We start from the raw sequence: 13,186 nt of genomic DNA, 5'->3' as shown, positions 1-13,186 counted from the left end.
AATATACTTACTAAAAAAATACACTAAAATGTACTAATAAAAAAAACTATAAAAATATAGTATAATAATTAAAAAACTAGCCGGGACCAAAGGCTTAACGTGCCCTCCGAAGCACGGAATCATCTTACTTTTTCGGACAATCAGGTGATTCAAGCCTGAAAAGTCCTTACCAAACAAAGGACAGTCTCACAAAGTGATTTCAACAATGTCCCCATCGGGAATCGAACCCGGGCCTCCAGATCGTGAGCCTAACGCTTAAACCACTGGACCACGGAGGCCGTTAAATCTTTAAATAATGTCGTTTACGACCACCCATTAAATGTATGAGTTTTGTATGGCCGCTAAGAGGTCTATTTCACAGGTGTGCCCAATCCAGTTACTCCCCTGTAGATCCCGGGGCTGCCAGCCAGGGTGATCCCGTCTTGGTTGATTTTGCCCCAGCAAAAAATGTAGAATTGGGTAGTTTCCTAGGTCAAAGGTAATTACTAAATAAAGACACATCTAAAAGTGACAAAAAACGTTTTCTTTTTTTCAATTAAATTTATTTATGAATTTTAATAATAATAATAAAAAAATCTTTTCTGGTTCAGCGTATCTCTCTGGCAATTCAGCGTGGGAATGCTGCCAGTTTGATGGGTACGTTTGAGCCAGGAATGATCCGGGGCGGGCTACTCGAATAATGACGAAGCTTGTTGCTGATTTCGGTTTGTATTTTGACGAAACATTTGTGGATTTATGGTTTATTCTTGTTTTTAGTTCCTTTTTGACGAAGCCTGTGGTGGATTTAATGATGTATTTTTTTATTAAATAGATAAGTACTAACTAACATATTAACACTATATAAATAATCTTTAAATAATAAATGAATAAATAGGTAAATAAATAAATAAACTAAGACTGAAGATAATAAAAAAAAGTTTATTTAGGTAAAATCTACGACACACATGTACATTTACAACATTAAAATATACACACATTAACATTAATATTTAGTTGGTTAACATAAAGGTATATCGGTGCCGCAGGAAAAAAAAAAAGAAAAATGTAATAGATAATAAGTGCGACATTTTGTCACGTTTTTCTATGTCATTTTTGGCGTTTGACTAAAAGTAGGTAACTTCTGATTTCGTTAGTTGTCGGGGGACCGCCGTCCACAACATAGGTCCCGTGCTGTAGGGCTCCCCAAGTGTTCCGGGCAGCCCTCGGCGGAGGGGGAGGCGGTTGACGCGCTCCCATGGGCGCTGGGCCCCAAAGGGCATCCGCCGGCGGGGACGCGGTTGTGTGCAATTGCGTTCCCGTATCCCCGCCACATGGCGGCAAGGAGGAACACCGTTGGGTTTTAGTGGGTATACCGGGTTTCCCGGGGAGTCCCACATAACCACGTCGTCCCCCCGGGCGGCGTGGTATGCGTAATGCATTTCCCAACGTTAAAAAAAAAATGATTTCGTTAGTTGGAAACTACCCTATTCCGTGGTATCTGCCTACCCCAAAGGGAAATAGGCGCGATCTTATGTGTAAACCTATAAGTCACGTTAAAAAAAGTTAATAAGTACTCAGAAGTGTTTACAGTCAGTAGCGGTTGAAAATGTTTTGTCAACAATTCGTTGTTAACACTATGACGCCATTTCTTAGATGAATCGTGATAATGTAAGTGGCGTGTCTGTAGGTACCAATAGGGTATAGTTTCCAACAACAACAACAAGCCCCGTGGTCCAGTGGTTGAGCGTTGGGCTCACGATCCGGAGGTCCCGGGTTCGAATCCCGGTGGGGACATATCACAAAAATTCACTTTGTGGTCCCTAGTTTGGTTAGGACATTACAGGCTGATCACCTGATTGTCTAAAAAGTAAGATGATCCGTGCTTCGGAAGGCACGTTAAGCCGTTGGTTCCGGTTACTACTTACTGATATAAGTAGGTAGTCGTTACATGAGCCATGTCAGGGACCTTTGGCGGCTCAATAATAACTCTGACACCAGGGTTGATGGGGTTGGTAATTCACCTCACAACCCACACGATAGAAGTACTTAGTTACTTTTTACTAAACGTCAAACAAAATTACTACGAAATTTATTAAGTAAAAGCTATCTGTGACGTCATAGAAAAAGGTGTCAAAATGTCGCTCTTATTAATAATAAAAAAATAGTTATATTATAACAAAGAAGTCAGCTTTAGATCTGTCTTTATTTAGTGATCAGAATTTCATCTTTGACCTAGGGGACTAACTGTGAGAACTGTGAGGCCGCAGATGCTGAGTATCAAATGGAATTTTCCATCGCAAAAGTATAGAATTGTAAATAATTTTAATAAACATTAACTTTGCAACGGGAAATTCCACTTGATATTAACTCAGGATCGTGAGTTGAATCATCCCCCTCAGTATTCGGTACGGTGTTGCTAACACCCTGCATAAACAATAACTCTAAACTTTATAACACTTTATGTTACGGTTGAATACTAGTCTTCTTCTATCGTGTGAGTTGTGAGGTGGATGACCAACCTCATCAATCCTGGTGTCAGGGTTACTATTGAGCCGCGAAAGGCCCCTGACATGGATCATGTAACAACTACTACTTCAGTAAGTAGTAACCGGGACCAACGGCTTAACGTGCCTTCCGAAACACGGATCATCTTACTTCTGGACAATCAGGTGACCTGTAATGTCCTAACCAAACTAGTGATCACAAAGTGATTTTTGTGATTTGTCCCCACCGGATCGTGAGCACAGCTTTCAGCTACTGGAGGCTCATATTCAATGACTATATTAATGTGTACATATTAACTTCTTATGAATATTATAATACTCATAAGAAGTTAATATGATTACACATTGATGTACAAGTATCTAAATAATTATATTATAAGTGCCTATATGAACCTTCATTTTTTATCCTGTTAGAGGTCATCTAAATATAGTATGCATGATTTTGTATGGAGGAATTTTATACGATTGTAATGAATATTCAAATACTTACATACATAAACTCACGCCTGTAAGCAGAGACTATGGAATTCCATTTGCTTCGATCCTGACACACTTCTCTTGCTTCCTCCACATTCATCAATCGTTTCATACACGCACGCCGGTTCAGAGTAGATTGTAATAATCCTTTTCTAACGACATCTCCAATCTGGTCAAATTACGTCTTTCTTTTAGTTAGAGCGTTGGGCTTACGATTGAGGTCCGGATTCGATTCCCGATGGGGACATTGTCGAAATCACTTTGTGAAACTGTCCTTTGTTTGGTAAGGACTTTGCAGGCTTGAATCACCTGATTGTCCGGAAAAAGTAACATGAGGGGACATTTTGGTCCCGGCTATTAGCCCTAAAAACACCTCCACCAACCGGCAGTGGAGCAGCGTCGTGGAGTATGCTCCATGCTCCATCTGGTTGATTGAGAGGCCTGTGCCCAGCAGTGGGACGTATATAAGCTGTTTATCTTATGTTATTATAATATATAATTGATGTTGTATCATAGTTGCGACTACGCATTTAATACGGTATTTTGTTAAGTAAATAACTGTAGTAAGTATAACACACACGGTTGTGTGTTAACAGCTGCTAGTTTGTGGTACCTACCTATTATTGTCGTCTTATAATGAAAAACCAATTAAGTGTTTTTTTGATTTTCTTCAACAAAATCTTGATTTCTTTCAATATCTACCAAATATCACGACATTTTGTTTAACGAAAAAATACCATAGTCTGAATATAAGCAGATTTTAATTAAATTTGTAAGACGTGTAGTATTTTAATTTCAAAAGACAAATTAAATAAATATTACTGCAAAGGTCAAATATATTAAAAATGAGGAAACAAAAAGGGACCATCGACCTTCAAAAGATGAAGTTCTTTGACCGTTTTACGAGGTAGGTTTAAAGGTGAAAAAATAAATAAAAACGCACTGCCAAGAACTTACGAACGACATAGGTAGAGGAAAGGTCAAGTGAGAATGACGTATTTACACGCCGGGTTCCGGATGCGAAATTGAGGAAGAGAAAAAAGTAAGTTTTCGTCGAGTTTTATAACTTCCGCATTCCATTATATACATTAACTGGCTTACTCTTTCACTCAAACACAAAAGAAAGGTGCCACCTTACCTAAGTGCGAGTGAGACAAGCTGTCCGCGCTCCCTTTTACTCCTTAACGGCTTACGGCCATTTATACTAAAGGCCCAGAGGGGGTGAGGTATGAGTGTGGGTCAAACTGGCGGGGGTACAGTTGCAGATATGAATGTGTTATATACGAAAGAAATTATCTTTGGAGGAATATTCTATGGAGTAATGAAAATGGAGGCGATTACTCCACCGACAAGAGCGCAGCTCTTAAATAAAGAGAGAGAGAGATACTTGAATGTTCTTCAAGTAAAATTCAATGTAAGTACTACTATGAAACGGGAGAATTTTTTGTAATAAAGTGAGCCGCGGTCCTGAGACCTCACACCGGACACTTCAAACAAACAAACCCGTTTTACACAGACACCACACATTGACGTTATCGTACACGCGCATCTGTGTGTGTGACGTCTGACGCTTATACGATTGAAGACTAAACTATGTTCGAGCGGGGGTGAGGTAATCCTAGCTCAGCCGCTGGTGGGGAGCGGAGAGTTGCCGTAGTATTGTTCCTTTTTCTATGCTGACGGTCAGAATGGAACATGAAAATAAAAGATAAGAGACGGTTATATTGTGATTTGTACCTAAAATGTACCCCACAAAAATGGAATCTAAATCAAAATGCGACTAGTATCTAGGAAATCAACAAAACAAACTTATCGTAAGGGCACTTTCACACCAACGATTATTCTCGGCGATTTCTCGACGCGGGTAGGTACGCCAAGAAAAACGGTATACCGCGAAATTAAATTGGAAATTGTGTTCTTTTTTCAATGCCAACCGAACGCCAAGTGGAAACCAGTTCCCGAGTTATGGCCAATGACCTAAATCATATAAAATATATCTGACCATGTCAATACGACCTTTCAGTTTTTTGACCATATTATTTTGAATTGAGGATCAACTTGTATTTAATGTAGTATTTTATTTTTTTTAATGACGAAAACAATGTTACCTTCAAAAAAACATAAGTAATATAGTATCACGCTAGCTAAGTTTAGGTTAATAAATACAGGTTGTTAGTGACATCGTAATATCAACTCAGAATCATGGTCGGAATCATCCCCCTCAGTATTCGTTACGGTGTCACTAACACCCATACCTACTTGTATGGCCACCTGTATGTACTGGTACGGAGTGTAAGTGACATCGTAACGAAAACTGAGAGGGATGATTCAGCTCATTATTCCGAGTTAATATCAAGTGGAATTTTCGATCGCAAAAGTATAGAATTGAAAATAATTTAAAAAAACTAAAAATACCATGAATTTTGAATTGCAAAGGAAACTTGATATTAACTCAGAATCATGGTCTGAATCATCCCTCAAAGTTTCCGTTACGATGTCACTAACATCCTGTACAAAAAGTCCCATATCGACGGGGAAGAAGCTATATATATTTGCTTCTTCCCCGTCGATATGATAGGGAGGGAGCTACAGAATAGAAGAAAGAAGTAAGAATGGCCCTAATTATGTATATTTTGTATCAGGGATCTCCTTGCATCATAGCCGGTAGGTATTTGGTTTTCTGCCTAACACATTTTTTTTTTAAATGAAGCATTGGAGTATGACCATGTCAATACGACCTTTCAGTTTTTTTATGCTTTACAATATTACAATCTAGCCTACAAGCTAATAAGCAATTTATTTTTAACCTAATTACTATAAATTCAAATTGAAATTCAAAAATATCTTTATTCAGTAGGTAACATAGTTACACTTTGAATCGTCAATTTTTACATAACGAACGTCTCATCCGCCTAAAACTACTGCAGCTTCTCACAACCTGTATAGCCGGGGAAAAGAAGCTGCAAGAAAAACCTCGGCACAGGGCCCTAGACGTTCTTTAAAAAAATAAAAATAAACATAAAATATTGGTATACAATTGAGTAATTTAGCTGCCTAATATCAGTTCTCAGACAGTTAATCCCATGCATTCATATCTTCTAAATAATCACTAACTTTATAATAACCTTTTTTGTAAAGTTTTTGTTTAACATACATACATACATAAACTCACGCCCGTAATCCCTAATGGGGTGGGCAGAGCCACAAGTAATAAAAGACAACTTGCAGCCACTGTTGATACGATGTCGTAAGCTGGATATGATGAACCTTACCTTTTTTTGGTTAAATACTGTCTTAAAACAGTTGAAAGGCAAATTCTGAATGTCAATGGGAATCTTATTGTAAAAACGTATACATTGCCCCTTAAAAGATTTAGTAATCTTATGTAATCGACTGACTTGTAAAGCAAATAAAATATTATTTCCTAAGGGTTTGTCCACTGACTCATCTTAGATTAATTTAAGGGGAAGACACTTTGTTCACGTGTTCTTATACACATCACTGTCACCGATTTTTTTTTGTTCCATCATAATACACAAGACAATGTTTTAATTATACTATCGCGGAGCGGAATGGGTCGTAATGTTTGGAGTGCAAAGTTGAAGTATGAACTATTTGCTCATAACGCGGAGAGTGGTCATTTTACATGAGACAGCAACATTAATGAAGTCAGTCATTAATCTCAAAACCCACACGAGAAGTAGACGAGATGAAGAATAAGGAAATATATGATAAAACAGACCAGGGCTTCAGCGACATTTGACCATCTCTGCCTAAAAGTAGCGCTTCATCATCCGCGCTTCAGAAGGAATTTTAACCCGATATACCCGGTTACTACTTACTGATGTCAGGGCCATTTGACGGCTCAATAATAATCCTGACACCAGGGTTGAAGAGGTCGGTCATCCACCTTATAACCCACACGATAGATGATGATCATCAGTAGCATCAGTTTCCTTTATTAAAGTGAAAAGCCCTATCCTCTTGCGGCAGATTTCGAGAGATTTATCAAAAAATAAAAATAATTTTAAAAGCACATTTGATCTTTCGACTCTAGAATAAAAAATAACATCAAAAGATTTACCTAAGCTGTGCTCGTGGCACTTAAGGTCCCAGATACCGACCCCGCCGGCGTGGTTGACGGTTTCCCACATTCAGAGCGTATCGCTATCGGCTCACTAGGGTCGATTAATTCTTTCAAATATGACGCCCTGAGTCGACATTCGCGCTCAACTTGTTAGCCCCTCAGCGTTCCCCGTCCGGCCAAGTAGTTAATGCCATTTGCAGCAAATCTACAATAATTCAAAGAAAAGTGTGAATGTTTAATTATATTGAGGGCTTTGCTTTTCGCGCGGATAAGAAAATTACAAGTACCTATAAGCAATTACAATAAAATTAGATGGTGTGGACTGCAATCAACACCATTGCCAACCCACCTGGGTATCTACCCTTTTAAGCAAAACAATCAAATGTTAATCGAAAATATTTGACGAAACACTTGCCCAATGTTCAATAACAAGCGCCTACCATAATAATGATAGTTACGAAAACGCTTAGCAGAATCCAAACGAAAAAAGATCAATTTTGAACAGTAAAACTTGGCGCTGCGTGCGCGCCGGGCCAGTCGCCAGTGCGCCGTCGCAGAAACAAGATGGCCGCGTAACGAGCCAATAGCGCGCGTTCCAGTTTTAAAAATTTAAAAAGTGTTCCACAAAAATGGCTTTCCCTATTCCACTGAAGAAGATGATGGATTACATTAAAGCTAATAGGAGAATCAGTGAGTGTTTTTGCGTTTCAATTTCAAAAGGTTGTGTTATGCAGTTGTAAGATAGATTACAAAACTGCGCTTGAGAAAGTAATGTAGCCTTCGTTCGTTAGATATATTATAAGTACAAGATAATGCCGCAACTCGCAAACAGTTCCGGAAAATATTTTATTTGGAATTTTCAATACAACACAAGCTCACGACTATATCCTAAACATCATATTAACATAAAAAGATTCTGTTTCGGAATTCTCTAGTTCTCTAAATCTAGAAAAAACACTCCCTCACGTACCTAATTCCTAATGGGGTAGGCAGAGCTACGAATTATCAGAAAACAACTTGCAGCCACTTTTGATATGAAGTCACGAGATGGATATGTTGAATTATAAGGATAATTCCGCACTAACCGTTTTGCCTCTTTCTTTTTGATGCGAACTGCAAAGGTCTGGAACTGTCTGCCGTCGTCTGTTTTTCCGACTCGTTATTAATCTGGGAGTATTCAAGGCTGGAGTGAATAGGCATTTGCTAGGTAAGCGTGATCCACCCTTGATCACATCACTTACCATCAGGTGTGATTGTGGTCAAACGCGCGCCTATTATATTTAAAAAAAGTCTTAACAAGGATATTATAATTCTAATAAGGATTATAGGCATGGATCCCATCTATTTGCCTTAGTAGGTATATTTACTTGTTAGCTGGTTCCGTTTACTTTTGGGTTTTAACACTAGTCTTTTAGAGAAAAACACGTCATAACAGTAAAAAGCGCATGCAAATTCGTTTAGTGGTACTTGAGATTAGACGGAACATTCAAAGGACAATCTTCCCTTTATTTAACTTCTAGATTGACGCCCCCGAAACTGGTGGACTTCGGTTGTCGTGCGCGGCACTTTTTTTCCACCCCTTTTTCATCCCTTTAGGGGGTGATTTCCGGAATAAAAACTATCTAACGTCCTTTCCTAGGTCTCAAACTATCTCAATGTAAAAAAAATCGGTTATTCATAATGTAGCATCCTCAGAATCCGTGATAAAAAAGCGAAATAGCAAAAAAAAGTGAAAAAAGCGTCACTTCCAACGTAGTGTCACTATGGGGCCGTCCATTAATCATATGATGTTTTTTTTGGCATTTTTCATCTTGCGATGGACGTGCCTCTGACTACCCCAATTGGATAGTAGTCGTGAGCTGATGTAAAGTTTAATTTTTTTCTCAAAAGTTACCACCGATTATCGAGTACGTCGCCACAAAACTACTTACATAAACATAAATAGCCTATATACGTCCCATTGCTGGGCACAGGCCTCCCCTCAATCAACCGGAGGGGGTATGGAGCATACTCCACCACGCTGCTCCAATGCGGGTTGGTGGAGGTGTTTTTACGGCGTGAGGCGGCGGGAGGTGTTTTAGGTGTTTTTACAAAACTACTTAACCGATTTTAATGACTTGCCCACTATTGCATAGTTAGTAATTACTCAACCATACTGGGTAAAAATAAAGTGCATTTTATTGTTCCATTGCCAGTTAATCTTCACGCTAAGTTGCTAACGGGGTTAACAGCGAAAATATGCCAGTTTAGAAATGTTTACTCACATCTGTTTCTTAACTAGAATCTAGCCGAATTGCATTAATGAATGCCTATTACAATTTGTCTAAAAATTCTAAACAAATATAAATATACATATATATAATTCTACACCAATATCAGAGGAGCTCGTGGCGCAGCGGCAAACGCGCTCGGTCTGCGATTGTTGAAGTTAAGCAACTTTCGCAAAGGCCGGCCATAGGATGGGTGACCACAAAAAAAAAGTTTTCATCTCGAGCTCTTTCGTGCTTCGGAAGGCACGTTAAGCCATCTTTTCCGGAGGTCCTAGGTTCGAATCCCGGTAAGGATATATCACAAAAATCATTTATGATCCCTAGTCTAATCAGGATGGCAGGCTGATCGCCTGTCAGACGCTTCATAATATCCATCTTAGAACTCCGAATCAATAGTGGCTGCAAGTATTCCGATTGCTTGCGACTCTACCCACCCCATGAGTGACTGCAGGCGTGAGTTTATGTATGTAAAAATGAAAAAGTAATTGTTCTGACCTCAACTTTTGAGGTCACATATTAACTTGGAATTTATTATTTTTAATACGAAAGTGAAGGAAACATGCAAACAGCAGAAGGCCAGGTTACGACAGACTTAATACTAGATTTACAGCTATTTCTAACACTAAATTGCCGGTACATTTTGTATTGTTCAATAGACTCAATAAACTCTGTGGTCCAGTGGTTGAGCGTTGGGCTCACGATCCGCACGTCTCAGGTTGGAATCCTGTTGGAAACATATCACGAAAATCACTTTGTGATCGGTAGTTTGATTGAGCCGCCAAAGGCCCCTAACACGGCTCACGTAACGACTACTAACTTACATCAGTAAGTAGTAACCGGGAAGCACGGATCACCTTTCTTTCGGACAATCAGGTGATCAGCCTGTAATATCCTATAACCAAATTAGGAATCACAAAGTAAATACTGAAGAAGAGTAGCAATACTTCATCCAAATTCATTTAGTACATTAGTAATGAAAGCAATTCACCGCTTCGGAACGTCTTAGCTTGCATCGATGTGACTTGAGATATTTCATAACAATAATACGTTATAAATTCTTTTATTATTTATGTGTAAGGACAGTGAATGATTGAGAAATTCGACGGCTAACTTCAGTTTATGCTAGTTGAGTAAGTTGCCAGTCACTAGTCCTGTGGGCTGTGGTACAGTCATGAGCAATATAATGTACCCACTTTATGACTCTGTCGCACTAACATAATATTTGACATTTAGTGAGACTTACAGTTCAATTTGTCAAAAAAGTTAATGTGACATGGTACCAAAGTGTATACATATCAATGCTCGTGATCGTACATCGGCTTGCTTCTCAATCGGGGAGCGCCGGTACCGAACTGCAGTTTTCACTAACACAGTTGCCTCGACCATTATAGACGGCGATACGGCTCACCACCTAACGCGTTGATCTAAAACAAAGTGAGGTGTGGGTGGCTGTTCTTACCAATGAGGTACCTCTGACTACCCCAATTGAGATATGGCCGTGAGCTTATGTATTCTTCGGCCAAGTGGTAAACCTACAAAAGATACGTACTTATAAATATGCCCGGAAATATATTTACAAGAGGAATATATCAAATATGTGTATAGTTATATTATGTCGCAGCTCACTGAATGACACAACAAGGAGCAGTTATTTTGTTTATTCTTTTTTTTGTGAGGAAACGTCAGGTTTGTACCTGGGTGAAATCAGAGATGGCGTTGTTAAGATATGTGTGGACTGATTATTTCACCACTCGCAAACTGTATTAAAGGAAACGCTGATTGTTTTGCCACTTCGTATATAATTCGGTTTAAGTAGAAATTATAAAGGTTACAAACACGTCCGACAATAAGAGAAGTTCGATGAATACAAAATTAATTTAAAAATAGTAAAGAATGAATATTTTTTATAACCTTTTTTTTAAAAGGTATTTTTATGTTGCAATTGTCAACAGGCGTGACTGTCAACTAGTAATTTTAAGGTGAATTTGTTTGTACAAAATGGCAACACTGGCGATGTCAAAGTTGGTTGACGGGACGACAACGAGGTGGTGTCACTGTCACTTTGACATGAGAAAGGATTGCGTCACGTTATCTCTGGGATCGCCACGTTTCCGTCCGTTAATATCCAAACAATCAACTTGCATTGTGACTTCTCGGTGTCTTATTAAAGTAAAGTGGGATTTGATCAAGCAGCTCGCATCGTTATTTCTTCTGATTATGGACGGTGGCCGGTTTGAGGAGACGAGTGATGGACTCTCGTCGGAGGGGATTCCCCCGGATCCTCCCATATATATAATAAACTTCCCACCGTATTTAAAAACATGACCAAAGCTGCTTTTAAAGTTAATTTGACAAAATGGTTGCTACAACATTGCTTTTATAGTATTAAGGAATTTCTAGATTATAAAAACTAAATTTTGACATTGTTAATTAGTTTTATTATTATTTTATTTTATGATTGATTTGTATTATATAATTCTTATTTAATTGTAGATGCATCTGTAGCACAACAACATAAATTTGCATGCTTACTTGTAAGCTGAAAACACGGACTACTGTATACACGAACATCTGTAAATACTGTTTTCTGGCAAATAAATTATTCTTATTCTTTAAAAAAATATGACCACAGTGGTTCAAAATGCGAATAGAAAACTCGGTGATGTGTGATGTCCTCTGACTACCCTAATAAAATCAAACCATATCTCACATAGTGAACGAGTGCCCTCTGCACCGGTTCCCAGGTGGTATAGCCGAGCTGCATTGTGTGACGGATGCGGCAGAGACTTGGTTAGGGGAGCTTCAACTGGATATATGATCTACGCAGGATATTTCATTTTTGTCTGCCATACGCAATAATAAAAAAACCCAATTGGGATAGTCGTGGGCATTTTTTTTTTAGTTTAAATTAAATATATCCTAGAGCTTATATTTACAGTAAAATTAGCCATTTATTTTTAATTACTTAAATGTTAAACTATGGTAAGAGCACGAACAGTCGTAAATATGTAATAAATTGTTATAACACAGTTTGCGAGTGAATGCGCCATAAACCATTAATTTAATTACATAAACGACATATCTGCGTACATACTTACATAAGATCACGCCTATTTCCCGTTGGGGTGGGCAGATAGAAGAAAATAACATCAGAATGTGATTTTTTTAAAATGGCGCTTATATTATGAGCCGTGTCAAGGGCCTTTCGCGGCTCGATTCTTCTATCGTGTGGGTTGTGAGGTGAATTACAAACGTCATCAATCCTGGTGTCAGGGTTCTTATTGAACCGCCAAAGGCCCCTGACATGATTCATGTAACGACTACTTACTTACATCAGTAAGTAGTGACCGGGACCAACGGCTAAACGTGCCTTCCGAAGCCTTCTTGAGCATACCTGTGCTCAAAAGTGGCAGCTAACATTTCAAGATTAGCCCAGCTGACGTCATCCCACCTTGTGTTGCCATTCTGTAAAAAAATAAATTACCCACGACCAAAGCTTTTAATTTACTTAAGATTTATTTAATTATTTTTACATATGTGACAAGGATCTCCACGACCAGCCTCCTTGGGGGAGGCCTATGCACAGCAGTGGGCGTCGTACGGCTGATGATGATGATGATGACATATGTGACAAGTAATAGTAGTGGAATACATTAGTCAGTCATTCAATTAATTTTCAATAATAAAATTTACGGCCTTGGAATGTCGGAGATACCATCCAATGGCAACACAGTGGTAACACATACGTCATCAGACGGCTAGCAATGGCGGCTTGTCATAGGATTGAGCATACCTGGTTTTCTTATACCATGAACTCTCCAACATGTTATGTTACTCTGCCTACCTCAACAAAGATTACGACTGTAACA

At 38.7% G+C, this 13,186-nt stretch overlaps 1 protein-coding gene across 3 annotated transcripts in view; it reads left to right on the top strand.

The window, feature by feature from the left end:
• LOC126379195 (scavenger receptor class B member 1) overlaps positions 1 to 13,186 on the top strand; it is a 155,821-nt gene that overhangs the window by 97,411 nt on the left and 45,224 nt on the right. Inside the window, exon 1 of one of the 3 annotated variants that reach the window (XM_050027876.1) lies at positions 7,580 to 7,737. The exons of the other annotated variants lie outside the window; for them this stretch is intronic. Coding sequence (XP_049883833.1) covers positions 7,677 to 7,737 — 61 coding nt within the window. The 5' untranslated portion in view covers positions 7,580 to 7,676. Of the gene's footprint in view, positions 1 to 7,579; positions 7,738 to 13,186 lie in introns of those variants that run through there. 3 annotated transcript variants of the gene reach the window in all.

Source organism: Pectinophora gossypiella, chromosome 28 (assembly GCF_024362695.1).
Source record: "Pectinophora gossypiella chromosome 28, ilPecGoss1.1, whole genome shotgun sequence".
Lineage (NCBI taxonomy): Eukaryota > Metazoa > Arthropoda > Insecta > Lepidoptera > Gelechiidae > Pectinophora > Pectinophora gossypiella.
The sequence above is the reverse complement of the archived record's forward strand: the minus strand, read 5'-3'. Positions and strand labels throughout refer to the sequence as shown.